At 40.4% G+C, this 16,008-nt stretch overlaps 1 protein-coding gene across 5 annotated transcripts in view; it reads right to left on the bottom strand.

Moving 5' to 3' along the window:
- Positions 1 to 678: 678 nt before the first annotated feature.
- SLIT2 (slit guidance ligand 2) overlaps positions 679 to 16,008 on the bottom strand; it is a 372,325-nt gene continuing 356,995 nt past the window's right edge. For all 5 annotated transcript variants that reach the window (XM_055246085.2, XM_055246088.2, XM_055246087.2 and 2 more), the window contains 4 exons: positions 11,408 to 11,562; positions 4,051 to 4,339; positions 3,589 to 3,800; positions 679 to 2,474 (listed from right to left, as the gene is read on the bottom strand). In XM_055246085.2, coding sequence (XP_055102060.1) covers positions 2,233 to 2,474; positions 3,589 to 3,800; positions 4,051 to 4,339; positions 11,408 to 11,562 — 898 coding nt within the window. In that variant the 3' untranslated portion in view covers positions 679 to 2,232. The remainder of the gene's footprint in view (positions 2,475 to 3,588; positions 3,801 to 4,050; positions 4,340 to 11,407; positions 11,563 to 16,008) is intronic.

Genomic DNA, 16,008 nt, shown 5'->3' with positions numbered 1-16,008 from the left:
AAACACAAATCTAAATCACGTCATCTTCACAGATGTTTCTTTGTTTAATGAATGCTTTAAACCCCTTGGAAAAAAGAAGCAATCAATGGGAATAAATAATTTACAGTAGCTATATAATCGTTTCTATAATTAAAATTCAGACATTTTAAACAAGAATGAATAAATAGTTGGATGTCTGTGTCTGTAAGAGAGACCGAGTGTGTGTGTGGTTTTTTTTGTTGTTTACAGGGAAGCAAAGACATCTTATCATGGTTGATGAGGATTATTCCTCCCAGACAATGTTGTTTCTCTGTCCTGGATAGCACACCTTCATGCTACCAACCCTGGCCTAAGAGTGGCTGTCTTTTATTGTTTTCTACCTGGTTCTGTTGGGGAGGGAGAAACAAAGAAGAACAAAAACAAAAACATTTCATCTTAGTTAGACTTCATCTTACAATTTTTTTGAAAAAAATAATTGAATACCGTTTTTCAGGCAAATAGTATGTTTTTATATCCATCTCTCTTATGTGGCCATTCCAATATCAGTCCCCAAAAATAACAACATGTGAATCTCAAACCAATTTTTTGGCAACAAAAAGGTATAGGTTTTCTTCCTTATTCTTTCTGTATCATTTTGATTAATAAATTCTTAAGGAGTGGCCTATTGTGCAATTTCTAAGAAAACCACCAAGCTGTTAATGAAGTAAATATCTGTTTAATTTACAAACATCAGCAGTGTAACTGATATTAGTCTGGAGAAAGACAAAGCACACTGAATTATACATGTACATCTAATTTTCTTTGTAAAAAAAGAAGTTTTCAGGAAGAAACATCTGCATCTTTACAGGGCACCCTGGGATTTTAATGAGGGAAGAGCACAGTTCACTATAAATCATTATCAATTCTACATTGTAATTTAGCAGCAAACATGTTAACATGGGAGCATTAAGATAATAAAGGAGTTTTATTGTTTGAGGGAAAAAAAAGTCACAGTTCTTGAAATGACAGTCTTTTTATCCCCACCCCACCCCCAGAAAAGGGCAAAAAAGGTCAAGGACATATTAATTTGCAAAAGGTCTACTTTCTAGTGTTGATTGCTACACACCATTTCGTTTCTGTGAGGACATGTTGCAGAGGGGCCACTTCTTTCTGTACAATGACCATCTCACATACAGATTTGTGTTTTCCTCTCTTGGACTTTGCATACTCTCTGCAGGTGTCCTGAATGAGGCCAGTAGGTCATTGACATCAGTGATCAGATGTCAAGGTCAACAAACAGACCAACACATATTTATCCCAAGATAAAACCCTATGTTAGTACTATTGCCAAAAAAAAAAAAAAAAAAAAATCCTGATTTTTAAGTTTGAAAAATGTACAAAAATATCAGGATAATTATAAATTAATATATATTAAAGCATCAAGGAACAGTAAAAGGATGGCCTAAAATGTTAAGTACAATGTACTTTGATACAATAAATATTTCTCATGGAAACTGAATACTGTATAGGGCTGTTTAGAACTCATAGAAACAAAAAATCATATTATTACTAATTTATTTATCAATAATCTATTGGTTCTTTATCATCTCCTTTATCATTTATATTACAAAAAAATTAATACTGGAAAATGGTAAAGACTTTTGTGTGCTGCTTCTGTTGACATGCTGACATTTAAAAGGAAGATAAAATTTATTTTAGCACTTTCATTTCCTCTCGTGAATGGAACCCAGATCCTCAGGACACTTTATATTTTGCGTGAAATATTTCTCATCCATTTGTTCTATCTGTGAATTCTGGAGTTCCATTCTCTTGCCTTGCATCCTCATTCACACACATGTGCTTGGTATGTCCTAGTGAACTTGGTTGATGTGAAGGAGGGTACACAGGTTTTATGCTCTGGGCAATTTCACAGCAGTGCACAGTAGCTCCTCTGTCCCTCGTGCATGTGCTTCTGCTTGTCTTCAGCATGTTACAAAGATGGACCCGAGCTGCAATGGTTCCCATCGCTGTTCTAATGCCTCCCGGTATATCTTTCTTCATACTTCTCCAGGATAGGGGAAGCTTTAGTTCAAGCATTTCTTTTTTTTTTTTTTTTTCCAAATGCAGAAAAAAAGTCTTTATTCTCATAATAAAAATAAGTCTGTTCTGTATTTTACAATATATTTCAAATATTTCCACTATGAAGCATTAATTAGTCCCACATGGTCAAGAAGTATACAACCTTTTCCAAAGACAGAGCTGCCGGGAGTGTGTTTAGGACACACACCTCGTACAGCCGCACTTCACCACCTTCTCAACCTCGTCCACAAAGGAGGACCCGTCAGTGCATTCGAAAGAGTATTTCCGCCGCTTGCTCCTCAGCGGTCCACAGCACTGCCCTCCTGCACACCCACCTCTGCACTCTAATCGGGACACCTTCTTGGTTGTTTGGCAAGCAGCATAGCCCTGCTGCTTTTGGTAATAATCTCTTATCCTTTCCCCTCGACAAGAGATTTCTAGAAAAGAACAAAAAGCACAAGCATTTTAAGAACAGTCACTGTAAGTCATGCAGAGTGACTGTGAATCCACAACTTAATTCAGAAGCCTTTGCTTCCCCTTCGTAACTTGCTTTACATATTATTAGCTGGTGGCACGGCCTCCTATTCTTTGAAAAATACTTCTTTTTGGTCTTTATTTTCAGCAAAGTGAATGCTATATATGTAGAGTATAAATACAATGCTATTGCAGTGACAAGAAAATTAGATTCCTAAATATTTTCTTTCATTGCAAAAAAGGAAAAAAAAACACACATCTTCTGTTTTTACACTACTAACAGCTGGTTTTGTTTACCACAGGGAGCAGTTTCAGAGAGTATGCAATTTTATTTATTAGACCTGGAGTTTAATATCATCCAATCTGTTACTTAATACAAGTAACATTCCATTAACTTCATAAATTACCCCAGTATGAAGTATGTAGTTCAAAAAAGAGACATCTGCTAAAAGCTTCCATGGGCACGTTCCTCTTGTCTCGTCCCTCTGACACACAAAACAAAATCCATGCCAGCTGGAGGCCAGGCGAGCTCTCATCACGCAGACAAAGGAGAAGGAGGAAGGTGAACTAAGAAGTCAGCCTGTTTCCGTTCCTCTCACCCACATGATTTGCTGTGATAAATCAGTCGATTCTAAGGTGAAAGGTCATTTTGTACTAAAACTAGAGCAGAATTATGAGGACCATCTTCTCTGTGCCAGAAGATGAATTAATAATATATACGGATGAGAACAGCCGGTAAAGGTAAGACAGGAATAAAGTAAATGTGCTTCTCCATCAGGTAAAAAGGAGTATTTCTTTTACAACAAATCAACTTGTGAGAAGCATCTGAAGGCTGTGTACAATCTTGTGGTGGAGGTTTAAGGCCATTTCACAGCTGGTGCCTTCTTAATACTTGAAAATAAATCAATAGCAGCAACTGCAAGTAGTGCGAAGACCTAGTATTCTCTCCTGTCACTCCCCTCTCTCTGTCTCTGTTGCTCCTTTTTTTTTTTTTCACTTTTTCTCCCTCTCTTTTCAAAGACGTGGGACCCCTCTTGCTTTGCCAAGAGAATGAGGTGCCCAGTGGGGCTGGCTTACCTCGATCACAGCTGTCCCCCGTGTATCCACTGCTGCATTCACAGTAGGGCTGCCCCAGGCCTGAAAGCCTGCACTTCCCATGCTTGCACTTGATCGCCTGGCACGGGTTAAACAGATCCTCCTCTTCATCACAGAGGACACCTCCATGGCCCTCCAAGCACTTACAGCTGTAGGAGAATGCATTGATGGGCAAGCAGGTGCCATGCACGCATCTACAGGGAGGAGGAACACAGGAGTGGGAATGCATTCAGAAGAGGAGGTAAGAATGAACGGAAGTGATATAAGAATGGAGGATGATTGAGAAAATATGAGGGACAGAGTGCTAACGCCTAACAAACCTCCCCTCCCCTCCCCTCCCCTCCCCTCCCCTCCCTTCCCCTCCCTTTCTTCTTTCCTTCCTTCCTTTGGTTTGGCTTTGAGGCTTTCAGGTGTGTGCTCAACTCCCAAGCAGCAGGAACTTACTTATTTCCAAGGCAAGGGTCATTGGTCCGTTGGTCACAGAGGGGCCCCATCCATCCTTCCTGGCACTCGCAGGTGAAGCCTGCCTGGCTGCTGGGCTGGCATGTGCCATGGGCACACACCTTCTTGTGGCATGGCTCACAGCCAGGCAAGATGCCTGTTTGCATCGGCACCTTCTGGAAGTCCTGCAGCTCACTGTTGATGTAAAGGTTCCGGATGCAGCCGTGGAAGCTGGTTCCATTCTGCCCAGGGGCCTGGCGCAGAGATGCCACGTTACTCTTCCCTGGCATGCCTGGGGAGGAACACCAGGTCAGAGGTCAGGCTCTCTGGGGATTTCTCAGCTATGTGCTACTCAGAAATACTGATGCTTGGGACCTCACTGCCAACCTATTATGGCAGGATATTTGGGCAGGGTGGTAGGGAAGTGAAGTGGAGAAGAGATGTGTGTTTTTGTTTTGTTCTGTATTGGAAGATGCTCCAGGAAATTCTAATCCACAACTAGAATAAAATACCTAGTTCATTGGTGGTTAATCTTTAAAATTTGCTTCAAAGAAAACTTTACATGTACACAAATATATAAAACCTAGAGGCAGAGCTACTGTCCTTAAAGGCAAGACCGGGGGAAGGGAATGCTCCCTCTCTGTTTGTCCTCCACCCCCTACCTCCAGGCACACACTCCTGGAAGTCTGGAGCTCCATAAAGCTCAGTTTGTGGTGCTGTAATCCTACCCCTTATCTTAAAGACAAGGGGCTAGGGCTCAGAAAGCCCTGGTGACCTGCTCAAGGTGACCCAGTGAGTTCAGGTTAGAGTTAGGCTGATGAGAAGAACCTCCTCTATCTCTGGAGCCAGGGTTAGGTCCACCAGGTTTCAGGGGCTGAGAGCTGCGGTTTCACAGTGACCATTCACCCCAGCCCTCCCACATTCTAAGTTAGCAATGAACCAGCTCACTCCTGGCAAAGTCCCTGAGCTTGGTCAATGATGTCAATGCCTAAAATCTCACTCCTGATTCTTTTCAGGACAGCACCTCATTCACATCATTTTTTCTTTCTTGCTAATTAAGAGTGAAGACTTCATAGTCCAAGAAATCAGAAATAAAAAAGAAATCTCTTCAAAAACAGAGTATTTGCAATCTTTGTATACATACATTCCACTAGCGACAGTCATCTGGTAACACTCATTTTGGCAAAACGGAAGAATCTTTCCATGGCCTAAGCCAGACCCTTAGTCCCTGGAAGGCATCCTGCAGAAGGCACCCATCCAGGGAAGAGGGGAGGGTGCTGGAGGCTTTTAGAGTGCTGGCTACACCACCACCACCTCCCCACAACCCCCAAATTATGCTTTAGCTGTGCCTAAACTCTGGACTACTGGCTGGAAGTTCTAGGCCGAGGAAGACCCAATTTCTCACTCTTCAGGGGGTTTGTTGGTTATAAAGACCAAGAACTGTAGCACACTCTGGGTCCGAACTTATGCCACCTTCTCCTTTCCCATTCATAGGAAATGACTCATCATTGGCATTCAAAGCAGGCGCCAAAGTCAGACAGCTGGGTGTACGAAACCACTAGGTTAGACGGTAAGGATTTCTGGTTCTGTGTGCACTTGGAGCAGTTATTTCTTCTCTCTGGGGCTTAGTATTGTCATCTATATACCATGAGCATATGGACCAGAGAAGTTGTCCTAAGTTTGTCATACGTAAGAACCAACAGCAGCGCATGCTCAAAGGCAGCTTTGCAGGCTCCTCTCTCTCCCCCTTCTGAGGTTCTGATCCTGTAGGAACAGGAGAGGTGCAGAAATCTAAATATCTACATGCAGCTCAGGTGATTCAGGTAGTCCATGGTTACACTCTGACAGGTATTGAATGAAGTCTCTTGGCTGTGAAGTTCTGTGAGTACAGGCCTTTAGTCTATGTCCATCTCACTGTGGGTTGCTTTGCAGAACAGGGTCAAAAGGATGAAACTTACCATTTCCAGGAAAGGACTGGTGACAGAAAATTCCTTGCCCTGGGGTAAGTTTTTCTAATTTAACCATATCCATCCATCATAAGGATTTTAATGACCACATATTTATGGTCCTTTTTTCACTGGTTAAAAATGAACTTCTTTCAAAACTATTTTTAATAGCTCACTTTGATATAGGCACAACACACATATGTGCACATATCAAGAATAAATACAGATTGGCAAAGTTCCACAGCACAGAGAAACAATTAGTGAATCTGTTCCTTTTTGTTCCAAAGCTAACAATTAGAAAAAGCCCAGCTTTGACTAGAGTAATTTGTAAATGAAAATGTTTAGACATCATACATATATTTGACTTTCAATAGGCTATCATAAAATCAAGAATTATTCTGAGTCAATCTTTTCACGTGCTAGCTAGGAAACTAGGTATTCATTGACAAACAGAAGTAGATCCATGATTTTTTTTTCTTCTTTTTGAGACGGAGTTTCACTCTTGTCACCCAGGCTGGAGTGCAATGACACGATCTTGCCTCACCGCAACCTCCACATCCTGGGTTCAAGCGATTCTCCTGCCTCAGCCTCCCGAGAAGCTAGGATTACAGACATGCGCCACCACGCCCAGCTAATTTTGTAATTTTAGTAGAGACGGAGTTTCTCCATATTGGTCAGGCTGGTCTCAAACTCCTGACCTCAGGTGATCCACCTGCCTTGGCCTCCCAAAGTGCTGGGATTACAGGCATGAGCCACCACGCCCAGCAAGATCCATGATTTATTTTAAGCCTTTCCTCTATGCCATGGACCTGGTTGGAAGTCATTCAATCAATCAATCAATCAACCAACAGATAACTTAGCAAACAGCTTTTAGCCTTATTTCTACAGGCTTCAAAATGGCAATAAAGAGACCAAGTATCAAGCCTAGGTCCTCTGTCCTGTGGCAGGACAAGGAGGGCATTTGTCACATGTACATGGATTTCCATGCATGGGGCTTATTTATTGATTTTTTCCCCATTAGGTAATAAGGCTTCAGTTGGACTACAGACAGAAAAACATGAAAATTAAATTATTTTGTGTCGGCCGAGTGCAGTGGCTCATGCACTTTGGGAGGCCGAGGTGGGTGGATCACATGATGTCTGGAGTTTGAGACCAGCCTGCCCAACATGATGAAATCCCATCTCTACTAAAAATATAAAAAAATTAGCTCGGCGTGGTGGCAGGCGCCTGTAATCCCAACTACTTGGGAGGGTGAGGTAGGAGAAGCACTTGAACTCGGGAGGTGGAAGTTGCAGTGAGCCAAAATTGCGCCATTGCACTCCAGCTTGGGCAACAAGAGTGAAACTCCGTCTCAGAAAAAAAAAAAAAAAAAAAAATTGTGTCAAGTAAAGCACATATCATGGGTAGTTGATAACCCAAGGATAGGTTAAGCTGCCTCTTCATATACTCACCAAGGGGCTGCCTCTCCCCAGATGCTGAGGCAACACCTTCAGGCAGTCCTCCTTGGGCAGCATCCCTGTTTTTTTTTTGTTTTTTTTTTTTTAAACTTTTATCTTAAGTTCAGGGGTATATGAGGGTTACACTCCTACCAACAATGTATATGTGTTACCATGTAACAAAACGGATAAACCCATCACGAGGGGTTTGTTGTATGGACTATTTCAGCACCCAGGAATTAAGCTTAATGTCCATTAGTGATTTTTCCTGGTCCTCTCCCTCCTCCCACCCTCTGCCCTCTGCTAGGCCCCAGTGTGTGGTGTTCCCCTCTCTGTGTCCATGTGTTCTCATCATTTGGCTCCCACTTATAAGTGAGAACATGCAGTATGTGTTTTTCTGTTCCTGTTTTAGTTTGCTAAGGATAATGGCCTCCAGCTCCATCCATGTTCCTGCCAAGGGCATTAGCTCAATTCTTTTTTGTGGCTGCGTGGTATTTCACGGTGTGTATGTATCACATTTTCTTTATCCAGTCTAGAATTGATGGGCATTTAGGTTGATTCCATGTCTTTGTCATTATCAATAGTGCTGCAATGAACACATGCATGCCTGTGTCTTTATGATAGAATGACTGAGATTGCTTTGACTATATGCTCAGTCGCGGGATTGCTGGGTTGAATGGTAGCTCTATTTTTAGGTCTTTGAGGAATCGCCACACTGTTTTCCACAATGGCTGAATTAATTTACATTTCCACCAATAATGTATAAGTGTTCCTTTTTCTCCACAACCTTGCCAGCAGCTGTTATTTTTTGACTTTTTAATAATAGCCATTCTCACTGGTGTGAGATGGTATCTCATTGTAGTCATCTTTTTATTTTTTTTGAGATGGAGTCTCCCATTGTCGCCCAGGCTAGAGTGCAGTGGCGTGATCTTGGCTCACTGCAAGCTCCACCTACCGGGTTCATGCCGTTCTCCTGCCTCAGCCTCCCGAGTAGCTGGGACTACAGGTGCCCGCCACCATGCCCGGCTAATTTTTTGTAGTTTTTAGTAGAGACAGGGTTTCACCGTGTTAAGCAGGATGGTCTCAATCTCCTGACCTCGTGATCCACCCGCCTTGGCCTCCTAAAGTGCTGGGATTACGGGCGTGAGCCACCTTGCCCGGCTGTAGTCACCATTTTTAAAGGGAACTTAGTTACCTCGCTCTCCTTTTCTCCCTCTGCTTCTCATGCCTTTACCATACAGCATTCAAGGCTGTGGCCTTACAGGTTCCTTGTGCTTTGAAAATCTGAGTCACCCTTGAGACTGCACTCTAAGCGGGGAGAAAGTGGGCCCATGGTGATCTCTGGCAGTGGGACTGGGATGAAAGTGGTTTCCTTGAGGCCTGGGTGGACAGAGGTGCTGTTTGAATTCTTCCAGGCCCTCTACCTTCAGAAGGATAAATACTTTTCATTTTGGAGTTTAAAACTTTTTTTCCTTTTTTTTTTTTTTGGCGGGGGGCGGGGGAATGTTCTGACTTAAACAGTCTCATCCTGTATTTTTTTTATTTTTCTTGAGACAGTGTCTGGCTCTGTTTCTAGGCTGTACTGCAATGGTGCAATTATGGTTCACTGCAGCCTCAGCCTCCTGGGCTCACATGATCCTCCCTCCTCAGCCTCCCAAAGTGCTGAGATTATGGATGTGAGCCACCATCCTAGCCCCCTGTATTTTTAAAATTTGTTTTGCACTACATTCTAAAGGGGCTTTGAAAGATTTAATGAAGTGGATTCTAATGAAAGCATAATAAAATCAAGTGAACGAAAAGTCCATAAATAAACAACAAAAGGCCACAGCACTTAGATTTGTTCCCTTTCTGCTTTATGTGAAGAAGTGAATGGCAATGTGGGTGGCTCTGGAGTCAGCCGGATCTGGACTTAAATGAGGTGTCTACTACATAACAGCTTTGTGAACTTGGACAAGTTATATAAAATCCTGGAGATTGCTCTTCAGGGACTACAAAACAGAGAAAATCATACCTACTTCCTAAGGTCTCTGCACATTAAGGCTATAAAAGGAGCACTGTGTTGGGCACATAGCATGTGCTCAATAAATATAATTTATTTTCTGTCAAATCACAGGTACACTTGTGACTTGGCTTCACCCATCCAAAGGCAACCCTGTTAACTGGAGTGCTGGCAAGAATGGAAGACTTGCTTTTTAATGAGACTCTCCACTGTGATTCCCATGAAGCAATCAGATAAGTCAACTTGCTGAGTAGACTAACTATGCAATACTTTATTTATAATGCATTATAGTTACTTGAAGATGCCTCTGCATTCCTGACTTTTTAGGGAGTAGAATGGACATTTCTTCTTCAACTTTGTATCCTTTATGTATGCATTTACTTAGTTCCTAGTATGTGGTAAGTACTCAATAAATATTTACAGAATTGAACCAAAGACTTCCAACTGTTTCTAAAACAATCCAACTCTGTCAAAGTGTTAAGATTGTCTACTACTGAAATGATTAAAACAGAAATGCCCTAGACTTAGAGGCACTAAAAAGAAGGCTTTGAGTGGTTGCGATAATGGTGTAGCATAGGTTATTTATTTTTTTTTTTTTGAGACGGAGTCTCACTGTCGCCCAGGCTGGAGTGCAGTGGCGCGATCTCGGCTCACTGCAGGCTCCGCCCCCGGGGGTTTGCGCCATTCTCCTGCCTCAGCCTCCCACGTAGCTGGGATTACAAGCGCCCGCCACCTCACCTGGCTAATTTTTGTTTTTGTATTTTTAGTAGAGACGGGGTTTCACCGTGTTAGCCAGGATGGTCTCGATCTCCTGACCTCGTGATCTGCCCGCCTCCGCCTCCCAAAGTGCTGGGATTACAGGTGTGAGCCACCGCACCCGGCCAGCATAGGTTATTACTGTTCAGAAAATGATGTGAAACTCATGAAAATACCTGTCATGGTGATGAAATTGTACACTAACCTGTTCAAAGCTTTTACTTATTTATCTGTAAAATAAGTTAGTTTTATCAGTCAATTCAAATAAATTCAATGTAATTTAATCCAATGCTTCTCAATTCAGCATTAACTGCTTTCTGGCTCCTTTAGCAGAATTTTGAAATTCTATGCCTCCAGTTTATATTTGTTCCTCCAAATAGAAGCAAGATTGGGACCTCTCTCCTTAGCGGGTCCTCTCTGATGGGCTCCTATAGAACTTTGCTTATATCTCTGTCCCTCATTTATTCACTCATCTGCCTTCTTTTCACTTAAAAATAAAGCCCAGGGACTTCACTCTATGATTTCAAGTTCTAACCTACCTTTCCAACCCTCTCTCTTGTTCATTCACCTTAAGGTCTTAATTCCTGTGTTGGGCACATAGCATGTGCTCAATATAATTTATAACAGAACTATTTCTTGTTATTCTAATACAATCTGTACATTTAATTTGTTCATTCATTCATTCAGTCAGTCGTTGGATTACAGTGACTCTTATCCTATCTTCCACATGAATTAGCAGAACTGGTAGTGCAGAAGCTCCAGCATGGTAACATTTGACTGAGCTGACAGGGTTTGCCTCCTTAAGGGAGCTGGGGTGGGGTCATCTACCCTCCAGTTTGCATTAAGCTTATTTTACCATTTTCTTGACTGTATGATTTAACCTCTAACCAACTTTCCTTTTCCACCGACCAGATCAAATATAAGATTAAATTATATAATGTATAAATCACCTAGCATATGTGATTGATACAAAAGGAATATTAATTAATGTCCTTCTCTACCCAGATGACACATTCAGTTAGAACCAGAGATGGGATAATAAAATGATCCCTTAATACCCACCTAGAGATCTTTCTGTTCTGTCTTTGCCATCCATCTTTCAATGATTGATCACTATTGGTCAATGACAAATCCTGATGCATTAGGCATTAATAAACTTCAGAATTCATCCATAATGAGAATCACAGGGTTTGAGGACCAACTGAATTTGGAAGATAGCTTACCTCCTACATAGAGTGGAGACGCAAAATTCAGAGTGGACTGCTTTGACAAGTTAGTGATGATTTTGGGGTTCCCACCATCCACGGACAAAGAGAGACTCTGATCCAGGGCGAGTAGTTCCACAATGTGGAAGTTTCCATCATTGATTGTCTCCACACTACAACGGAAAAAAAAAAAAATGGCTGATTCTTCCATTTTCTTTTCATTAAAGCAAGGTAGTTAAAATACAAACTTTGATAAGCGCTCCTTGGGAAAAGAGATGGCAATCTAACACTAATGAAGATAAAGACCAGTAGTTGAATTTTTTTCAAAAATAGGCATTTTCAAGGAGACGTGATTGATTTCAGCTTCTCAGAAACTGAATACAAAATAAGTTTGTTCTTTTATGATGAGAAGTAGAAATAACTACATTTCATCATCATCCAGCCACATTCTCTCAATATGTAGCAATTCCAAAGGATAATTTATACATTTGCTTTTAATTTCCATAAAAGTTCCATTTACCAAGATACTATTACTTCAAATTGTACTGAAAAGACAAGGAACGTAGGCCTGTGCCAAAAACACCCTAACACATTGACCTTAGGCAACTGCTGGCTTCTGCTCTTAAAAAAAACTGTAGATTAGGACTTATCAGAATCAAACACACACACAAACGCAAGGAGAACCAACTTGGTGGGATCTCAGTACTTTTTGAAATTTGTTAATAATATCCTCTTACTTTCTGTGCATTTTCATCAACTGATATTACTGTGAAGAAGATATCTATGCTCAGTGGAGACACGGAAATAACAGATTAAATAAAATGCTTAACATAGTGATATCTAGGAAATACTGCAATGTCAGTGGCTCTCTGGATTCTTTTCTATAATTTTCAAGGGCCAGGTCTAACAATTATTACTGTCACCTTCTAAAAACCTTGGAACGGCTTATAGAAATTGATGAAGTGAAAAAAGATAAAAAGATGAAGAAAGGTAAATGGAAAATGAGGATTAAAAAATAAGATGAAGTTGAGTGCAATTAGTAAGTATGTGTTACATGGTTTTAAAGTGTAGTTGCATATCTAACTCTGGTGTTACAGCAGGCAAAAAAGCAAACCAGACCAATGAAACAGGACCAAAGAAGAAACAGGACCAATACACACTGCAGTGTTAAGAATGTACTTACTTTTTGCTATACAGGAAAAATATGGCATAATGGAAGTTGGGATCAAAAAGTTAATGGTGATTATTAAAGATTTAACATGCTGGGATACTGGGAAGACTGAAAAAGGCTCCAACATGGAAACGTGGGAGCATGTGATAGATTATCCCTAAATGTGAATACTTAATACTCTGTATACAAGATGACTGCTTAAATTTCTAGGCACTGATATTTAAATTTGTAAAATGGCAAAGTCTAGGGAATGATAGAAAAATGCATTAACATATTTCTGCATGGTTCGCACCACCGGAGTCTAATCATATTCCATTGTACGCTGACAGATAATAAAATGTTTTTTTTGATTTGAGAACAAGAGAAATCATTCTGCAGAATTGTGAAAACATTTGACATTCTTTCTGTTTAAGTGGTTAGAAAAGTCCACGTGTGCAGGAATCTTTGATAGCCTGTCTCAGATAACAACTTTATAAAATTAAATGTTAGATATATCAATCAATATTTTTGCCTTTTGCACATTTAATTATCCTAACGCTTAACATCAATACAATTGGCAGAGGAAAAAACAGACCAGCAAATTATTTTCTAAGTAAAGTTGCACACCATCCATTAGTGGTTTTAAATGTGACTCTCTTCTAAGAGGGTAGGCCAAGTAGTAACATCAGCTAATGGTTAAGCATATAGACTCTGTAGTCAGATAATCCTGGATTTGAATTGTGGTCCTGCATTTATTAAGTGTTTGTTTTAGATAAGTTACTTTATTACTAATATATTTCAGTTTTCTCTTCAGTAAATGCCAATAAATATTTCTGCCTTCCATGGTTAATTTGAGGACTACGTAAAATGACTGAAAGATACCCAGCATAGCCAAAATGAATGTTAGATATTAGTATCACCATCACTATCATATCGGCCCCCCACCCAACCACGATCATCACGATACAAATAATTCAATACTATTTCTGAATCTTCTTTAGGAAAGAATTTAGCTTCATTTTAAATATTGATTGTAAGATAATGTTAAAGGCTGGCAGAAATATAATAACTTCTTTGGGGGCATATCTTGTTCAAGTTACTAAAAGTTTTAAAGTAAAACATTAAAATAAAGGCAGACATAGAGAGAGTAGAAGTGACTTCCTTTTTACTTTGAGGTTATACACAACTTTCCAAGTAGTTTTATATGGAGGTCCTATCAACATCAGCCTTAATAAATATTAATAATGAGGCCCCCCTTTTCTCTTTAAAATTGCAAAGAAAAGACCCATATATTACCAAGGAATGGATTCTTGGTCACATATTGGTCTTAGACAGTCAATTCAGGCATGTCATCGTCAATGATGGTGTTTGATGCAGTACAATTGTATGGTTTAAGTTAACACACTTCACAGTTTTAAACACCCTAACGCGGTGTGTCAGATGGGAACTTGGAGGCAGGTAGTTTCATCATCAACTCACTTTGCTTATTGTGCCTTTATTCCCTCCTCTGTTCCTTTTTATTCTTTTTTGGAGTACATGTCTTAAACTCTTGCTAATTGTAAGCTAATTTAAAGTATCAGCCATGTATTATTTATTTCTGAAAATATGTGGTAAGTAAATACAAGGGAGATGTATTAGGAATAACATATATCAATTGTTTTTAGCAGTACTCCTAGATGATATCTATAGATAATCATTACACTTCAAGCATTTTTAAGACCTCTGAAAATTCATTTCATAAAACATAGTTGGAAGTTTCAGTGGCAGTATCGTCAAGGATAATGCTGAGAGATAAATCTTGCTCAGCTTGTCCTAGCTCTCATTAGACATGTCATCTTTGGTTAGTGTGACCTTAGGTGGTTTTTCTTCCTTTTAAGAGAAGTGCAAATAGTAAGACCAAAGGATTATATATCACATACTAAGGGCCAGGTACTAAGAACTTTACAAGTATTACCTCATGTAAGCTTCACAACAAGAGGTGGGTAACTGAGGACGTCCAAGGTGACACATCTAGTTAGTGGCTAAACAGTTCTGAAGCCAGGTTGTCCGGCTCAAGTGTTTGTGCCCTTAATTATTATGTACTACTTTTACAATCAAAAACCTGAGGAATACCTATTCCTAGACAAATGGCACGTGTTTTCACCACTAACAAGCTTTTAATACATGATTTCTGTCCCAAATAGCCTGGAAATAAAGTTCTACAGTAAATAACCTTGTATGATAGCAAAACTTGATTCATTTACTGAAAAACACTGAATTGTTAATAAAAGTAATGATCTTACAATGAGAGTTTGAAGAATGCATATAAATCGTATGGATTTAAAAGCTGAGTTTGGATTTTATTTTCCCAATTATGAGTGGGATTATGAGTGAGATAGACTGACTATACTTTTCTCTCCCTAAAAGCTTTAAATGTCTAATCTGATCACACCAGAACTTCACAAGACTTATCATTGAGATTAATTCCATTTATATCTCCCTGGAATTAAATGAAGCCTCATGTTGACCTTTTAACAGGTAAGTACAGTAAAGTTCATGATTTTAGATTCCTTTTTTTTTTTGAGACAGAGTCTCACTCTGTCAGCCAGGCTGGAGTACGGTGACATAATTATGACTCACTGCAGCCTCAGCCTCCTGGACTCATGTGATCCTGCTGCCTCAGCTTCCTAAGTACCTAGGACCACAGCTGCATGCCACCATGCCTAGCTACTTTTTAAATTTTTCTGCAGCGATAGGGTCTTGCCATGTTTCCCAGGCTGGTCTCAAGCGATCTTCCTGGCTTGGCCTCCCAAAGTGCTGAGATTACAGATGTAAACCACCACGACTGGCCAATTTGTTTTTTAAGATGGTATTTTACGCATGGGACCTAAAGAGAATTTTTCAGAGTTAATAACATTCTAACTTGGTGTTTCATGCTGTCTTTTCTACCATGAGATAAACTGGGTAATGTCCAGGAATCCTTTGTCTACACATTCGTTTAAAATTAAAGCAGTGGGCCAGGCACGGTGGCTCACGCCTGTAATCCTAGCACTTTGGGAGGCCAAGATGGGCAGATTGCTTGACCTCAGGAGTTCGAGACCAGCCTGGGCAATATGGTGAAACCCTGTCTCTACTAAAATACAAACAAAATCAGCCGGGCATGGTGGCGGGTGCCTATAATCCCAGGTTTGCGGGAGGCTGAGGCACGAGGATTGTTTGAACCCGGGAGGCGGAGGTTGCAGTGCGCCGAGACTGTGCCACTGAAGTCCAGCCTGGGCAACAAAGTGAAACTCTGTCTCAAAAAATAAAATAATAAAATAAAATAAAATAAAATAAAATAAAATAAAAGCAGTGATCGACACATCAGTTGCTATATAGTAAGACTGCCTGAGCTAGAAAGCCATAATCCACTTTTCAGTCTACAGCAGCTGTCTCCTACATACCCACATGCAATGCATGGCATCCTTTTGGGTTCTGATAAGTATAGATA

Source organism: Symphalangus syndactylus, chromosome 16, assembly GCF_028878055.3.
Source record: "Symphalangus syndactylus isolate Jambi chromosome 16, NHGRI_mSymSyn1-v2.1_pri, whole genome shotgun sequence".
NCBI lineage: Eukaryota > Metazoa > Chordata > Mammalia > Primates > Hylobatidae > Symphalangus > Symphalangus syndactylus.
This window is presented reverse-complemented; position numbering and strand designations above follow the sequence as displayed.